The sequence below is a fragment of the Macrobrachium rosenbergii genome, chromosome 25 (genome assembly GCF_040412425.1).
Source record: "Macrobrachium rosenbergii isolate ZJJX-2024 chromosome 25, ASM4041242v1, whole genome shotgun sequence".
Classification (NCBI taxonomy): Eukaryota; Metazoa; Arthropoda; class Malacostraca; order Decapoda; family Palaemonidae; genus Macrobrachium; species Macrobrachium rosenbergii.
The window spans coordinates 10,351,936-10,358,228 of record NC_089765.1 but is presented as its reverse complement, the minus strand read 5'-3'; the positions used below and the strand labels follow the sequence as shown (position 1 = coordinate 10,358,228).

The following is a 6,293-nucleotide window of genomic DNA, read 5'->3' as shown; positions in this document are numbered from 1 at the left end:
TTGGATACTGAGGAGGATGAACTGCAAAAAGAAATGTTTACATGACAGTGATCAGCAACAGAGAGGTAAAATAGAGTTCATTACAGTCCTGTGCATGCAAATGATCAAATGGGAATCTCATTAAATAGATAAACATGTTATTAAAACGCTTAATCGTAATTCTCTGACGATGATATTCAAGCCTTTGGATTACATATGTGTGTGCACCAATCTTTAAAGCATATTTTGCATACTTATTGCATTACACACATGAAGACAATGACAGAGTCTATTTGCAATTTCAGAATAAATAGGAGATTCTTTAAAACCATATTTTAGGCCACAACAAGAACTGATTTACAGTGCCAGATTTTCTGGTTGCCCCACAATTCTCAGCAGAACCCTGGCATCAAAGCTATGAAGGATCGCCTCTCTTTTATGAGCGTTCCTGTGTGGAATTACCAGCAAATAAAAGAGGGATCAAGAACCTGTAGGTGTGTTAACCTTATGATAATGAAGTGACACACCTGACCAGGTCAGGATGAGACCGCTCCATCCCAGGAATATCTCATATGTATCATGGCATTAGAAGGTCCCTTTGCTTTCAGCTAAGCAACCTACAGGACAGGGACTTACTGTAACACCTACTGACAGTGCTAGTCAAACCTCCTTCATCTCAAGACAGTACTATTCGAGGAATACTGTCTGATGGCCATACCTAAACTCTGATAATTCTACAAAATAAGTTGTTTCCAAAGGAAGCCAGTGCGGTGCCCACCTTCGGGACATCTTACAACTTCAGGAAAGAGCATGGGTCAGTCTTCATAATTCATGGTAGGGAGCATGAAAAATGAACCATCTGGGATATTAGCTGTAGCATCTAGATAAACCCGGAGTGACAAGAACCAGGCACAATTTTTATCTGCACAACAATACTAAATTCGCAGAGACTAAGGGAGTTCCTCTTCAACAGGTCCTTGTTCTTGGCTCAGAATGACTGGCCAGAGGACATCCCTCTCGGAGTCAAGATCTAATCCTAATGAGAATTTATGGGGCTGACTCAACTTCCTATCGGCCTCGGGTTTTTAGTGGCTTGACCCAAGACCTTACTTTCTCAGCTAGAGTACCCAACTCCATGTAAGCATTCTTCAGGGAATTTTTAGCCTCTCTCCTAGAGGCTGAAACTGTCTTCGTAAAACTGTCCAAATCAGCAGCCCTGAATTCCTGATGGGGGTCTCTTATAAGTTCCTGAATACGGTGCCACTCATTACCAAGGAATTCTTTGGTACTTTGTCAGATCCCCTCTTGGATCCCCTTCTTAAACTCTGCCCATGTATCTCCTTATAAGAAACATCTGGCAAAGCAGGTTGGGCCAAGGCAGTTGGATTGCCGCCACCTGGGTGAGAAGGAGTCCCAGGCGATGGAATAGGAATCACAAGAGAAACAGGAAGCTCTGATGAAGGAAGGGGGGTCATCATTTGGGTCCTCTTCAACATTAATTTGTTGTATGGAAGAGCCTGAATTCAGCTCCTCCTCCTCATGCAAGAAAAAGAGGCCAGTGCCCCTGGGCCTTAGTGGCTTGGCCCAATACTTCTCCATTACTCAATTCTCCATATAGGATGATCATGTTCTGATGTTTTGACATGTTTGCCTGAACATGAAATATACTTGGGGTAGAGAGGGAACACTGGTAGCCAGAGTTCTGCTGGAAAGATGTATCCCTTTCCACCTGCACTCCTATCAAACCCCTGAACCCAACGGGCTAATTTAAACCAGGCCCCATAATCATCTGGGATGGCTGCTAGCAGCATGTTACACATCCTGCACATCTGGTGACCACCCAAATATGAAGTTCGTTCATTAACTAATATAAAGTAAAAACTTCATATTTAATAATAAATTAGTGTAACTATGTTAATAAATAAAAAATTATACATTTATTTTTCGTTTCCTTTATATTCCCAACCTTATCTGTGTGATTAATGATCATAAAAAACTGATTTATTTTGATAAACAGTGCATTATAGCATAATGTTTTAGGCACTTCTGACTTACTAAACCACCTTCACCTTTTATTACATTTTTCTCAAATGGGGACAATGTCATCTTCAGTTTGCAAGTGTGTGTGTGCGAGAAATTTCTGCTGTGTATTATAAGTTTTTCTTTATTTTAATGTTAAAAAAGTAATAGTACGTTATGTATGAGCACTGATGGTTCGCTAAATTTTTGTTTTGTTTCTATAATAAATCAGACAAGCAGGTTTACTCAGATAGCTGCAAAGCTCAAACACGTTTCCATTCAATTACTGATAAAGAGTAAGTTCCTTGTTGGACGAGTCGGTAGAGTTCTCGGCTAGCACTCTGCTAGGCCCGAGTTCGAGTCTCCGGCCGGCCAATGAAGGATTAGAGGAATTTATTTCTGGTGATGGAAATTCATTTCTTGGTATAATGTGGTTCGGATTCCACAATAAGCTGTAGGTCCAGTTGCTAGGTAACCAATTGGTTCTTAGCCACATAAAATTAGTCTAATCCTTCTGGCCAGCCCTAGGAGAGCTGTTAATCAGCTCAGTGGTCTGGTTAAACTAAGGTATACTCAACTGATAAAAAGTAACATGAATAATCAAACCCATGAATTTGAAACCCAAAAATTTAGAGTGGGCACTGTATGCAAAGAAAATGATCAACTCAACAATAATATAAATACCAGAGCTGGTGTTTTATGGTTATAGGCAATCATTTGAAGATTATAAGCAATTATGATGAAACATGGGATGAGATTCAAACAAATGTCTAAATTTCAACCCAAAATACATCTACCTATTAGAGACCAGCACAGGAAAGTTAGTGTTTAGCTTTCCCCTGAATGGTACTTTATCCTAATTTAGTAACAGCTATTGGTATCCCACCAATACTGGACATAAGTAGATCTAAATTACCCAGCTCGACCTCATAAAAGCACATATAAAATATACTCATAAAAGCACATATATAAAATATACAGGACTGAATGTTCTTGTGAAAATTGCAAATTCACAAAAATCAAAGCTCTGAAACTTACCTAACAAATCTAAGGGTTTATCCATATCATCCTCAGAGAATGTCTTACGTGGGAATGTTGTTGAAAGTTTAATAGGGGCATCAGCAGACAAACCATCAGTGCGATTCAAGCCAACCCAAAGACGAACAGCTGACAGGGACTCTTTTGCTTTGAACTCCTGTACTAATGGGGTTCCGCTGGGTAGACGTATCTATAAAGAATTGAGAAACGAAGGTCCACTTAATTACCTCAATAACTATGCCCTAACTTTCATTCACTTTTCTTTCTGTAAAAAGGGCCCCTGTTAAAATCCTTTTTTATGTTAGCTATTGATACTATCTTCATCTGGTTCATATTTGAGACTGTAATTTATGTATCTTATGATTTCCATTTAAATATTCGCAAAAATAATTCATCAAAAACTACAATCATCAAACTGACATTATGGATTTTCCCTCACTCATTTGTAAAAATGTTACAAACTCAATAACAGAACACTCTATTATAAGTACAAAATACTTAATTCTCATTGATTTCCTCCAAACTAATCACTCATATAGACCACATTCATGGTCCTCTAATGTCTACACAACAAAACTGTCAACTATTTGTTAATAACTTACTATCCATTTCAGGACTGAAAGTCACCGTTTTTTCAAATATATCTTTCAAACTGATTATTTGATCGAATGGTACTTTGATTATAGTGTACAAGACACCTCCCGTAATTTTTGCAATATAGTGAGTTGTCAAAATGGGTGTTAGCTGGGCGTAAAACACATCAGGCAGCAGGACTAATTTATGCAAATGTCTAATCCCATAGGCGGGGAGGGGGATAGCCGGACGTCAAATGCATATCGGCGCTTGGCAACAGTAAGACTAACTAAACCATTCACAATGCACTATATTACCAAAATTAGCGGAGGTCTCGTTCCCAATTATTCGATCAAATAATCAGTTTGAAAGATATTTGAGAAAAACGACGGCCCCTGCAATGGATAGTAACTGATAAGAAAGTTCTAACATGGGTGCTTAAAAAACAAATATGAATGAACGTAAAAAGTCTCATACCATCAATAAATATAATTTCAATACTGAGTTTTAGGATAGACTGTCTGATTAATTCTTATAATATCTTGCACAAATTTCTTCTTTCCTTTGGCATTCGAAGAGAATGAATGTTCACTAAACGAGTGATGGGGTTGGTTGAAACAAAGATTCAAGATTCAAATCATGGTAGTTTAACAGTTTCATAAGAATCCGAGAGAGAGAAACAAATGATATCACTTTCTGGCAAATGTAAGAAAAGCAGGGGTGCACTTCATTAAACGGAGTCTCTTATTTTAAATGATTCCTGGAGAAGCTACTAAATACTAAGGACTGGCAGCTAGAAAATTTACGAAAAAAGAAAAAATTAGTATTAGTGTGGGGAAAATTTTCTTCAATAAATATAACTTGCATTCAAACATCAGAATCCACTGAGTGGTAAATTAAAGGAGTCTTGTTAGTATTCTTTCTTTGAGCAGATTTAAGGTGCAGCAGTCTTATACTGGCTGAGCCTTGGCTTCAGCCTCTGTCTTGTCAGGAAACATTTCTTTTCTGGCTTGTCGGTCCCTCTCAATCTGCTCTTTTACTTTCTGGCGGGCAAGTTTGTCCTCCAACTTGTCACGTCTTCTTCAGTCTTTTATCTCTATTGTATTCTGGAAAGAATGAAAATGAAGTTATACATATCTGTCGCAGTAACAAAACTTTTAACAAATACTGTTTTAAAAAGAATTACTTCCTTTAATGCTACCTCACATCGTAACATCAATTTTCATCGGGGCCATTTTCATTATCGAATTTCAAAATTATAGGTTCACAGAGGAAAACCGTAAAACTTGAGAGCATCATCTGCAGAAGGCCAGGTTCGTTATATTTCAAAATGCAATTTCCCTTTAAGAATCTTATGGTGGGAAAATGATCACAAGTTTTAAATGGTCTCTAAGTCAGACTGTACATTTGGCCTGGGAATGCAGTGCTATTTTGAAAATAAGCATGGTCTATAAACAACAGAGTGCATTTTGAGTAGTTCACAGACGGGACATGGCTGGGTACATTAAGTAACTGTGCATTAAACAAATGTGCCCTATTCTAATATAGGATATCATCAGTTCTAATACTAACTGTAGCAAATCTATTATGGGTAAACCGTTTTAATTTGTTAACTGGTTCTCCATTCTACAATTCCTACTATTTATTCATTATATCAAGCGTCACATACACTGCAAATTTGATCTAGCCTTCCAACATGTGCAGGGATCCAAGTGTCATTCTTCATTACAAACTCACTCTTTGGATACATGTCTGATCTACCTTTTTTCAATCACATAAAAAACACAGAATTGTGAGTCTTTCAAGGATTTTGGAGACCTGTCTCTCCTTGGGAAATGTTTATTAAAACATCCAGGTATTAGCATTTTTAAGAGGGTTTTTTGGTGTTTTGAACTATCAAAATAGGCAGTTATATGCGTTTTTAGAGGGATTTTCAGTATTTGCGGATTTGAGCTATTCGCAGGGGGGGTAGTGGGTACACATCCCCTTGAATATTGGGGGTCAACTGTACTATGACGAAGCATATTATAGACAAAAACAAAAAGTACAGATAATAGTAAAGAAAGCATATGAAGAATATGAAGAAAAGGTTAGGAAAGAGATAAAGAATGACAAAAACAGACACAGGAAAACCTGGGAATACTCAGACATGCTGAGAGGTAAGATCACCTCAGACAAAGGATGGATCACAATATACGACGAAAATAAGCAAGACATGAAGGAAGAAACCCTAGTGAAAGAACTTGTAAAGTTCTCGAAAACATTATACCAAAAAGAAGAAAGCAAAATAAGAGAGATATGGAATGAGAGCAAAAGAGAGTAGTATAAACACAACATGGAAGTGACATGCAAAGGCCAATGGCAAGATTATGACAGCATATACATCATTAAAAGAACACATGGATGTAGTGTACGATCTAACAACAGAAATTAAACCCATGGAAGAAGTCAATATAACTGAAGAAGATCTGAAAAATCAACTTGAGTAAATGAAACCAAATAAAGTACCAAGACCAGATGGGATGAAACCACTTCTGTTCAAACTGTTCTTACAAAGCACCAACCTTAAAAGGGAATTGGCACAACCAGTTCTGTTCAAACTGTTCTTACAAAGCACCAACCTAAAAAAATTGGCACAACCAGTTCTGTTCAAACTGTTCTTACAAAGCACCAACCTTAAAAGG

The 6,293-nt window shown here is 37.5% G+C and overlaps 1 protein-coding gene across 1 annotated transcript in view; it reads right to left on the bottom strand.

The window, feature by feature from the left end:
- LOC136852165 (UBX domain-containing protein 1-like) overlaps positions 1-6,293 on the bottom strand; it is a 32,727-nt gene that overhangs the window by 2,689 nt on the left and 23,745 nt on the right. The window contains exons 7-8 of the mRNA XM_067126606.1: positions 4,566-4,689; positions 3,037-3,226 (exon numbers count right to left, since the gene is read on the bottom strand). Of these exons, the coding sequence (XP_066982707.1) occupies positions 3,037-3,226; positions 4,566-4,689 (314 nt within the window). The remainder of the gene's footprint in view (positions 1-3,036; positions 3,227-4,565; positions 4,690-6,293) is intronic.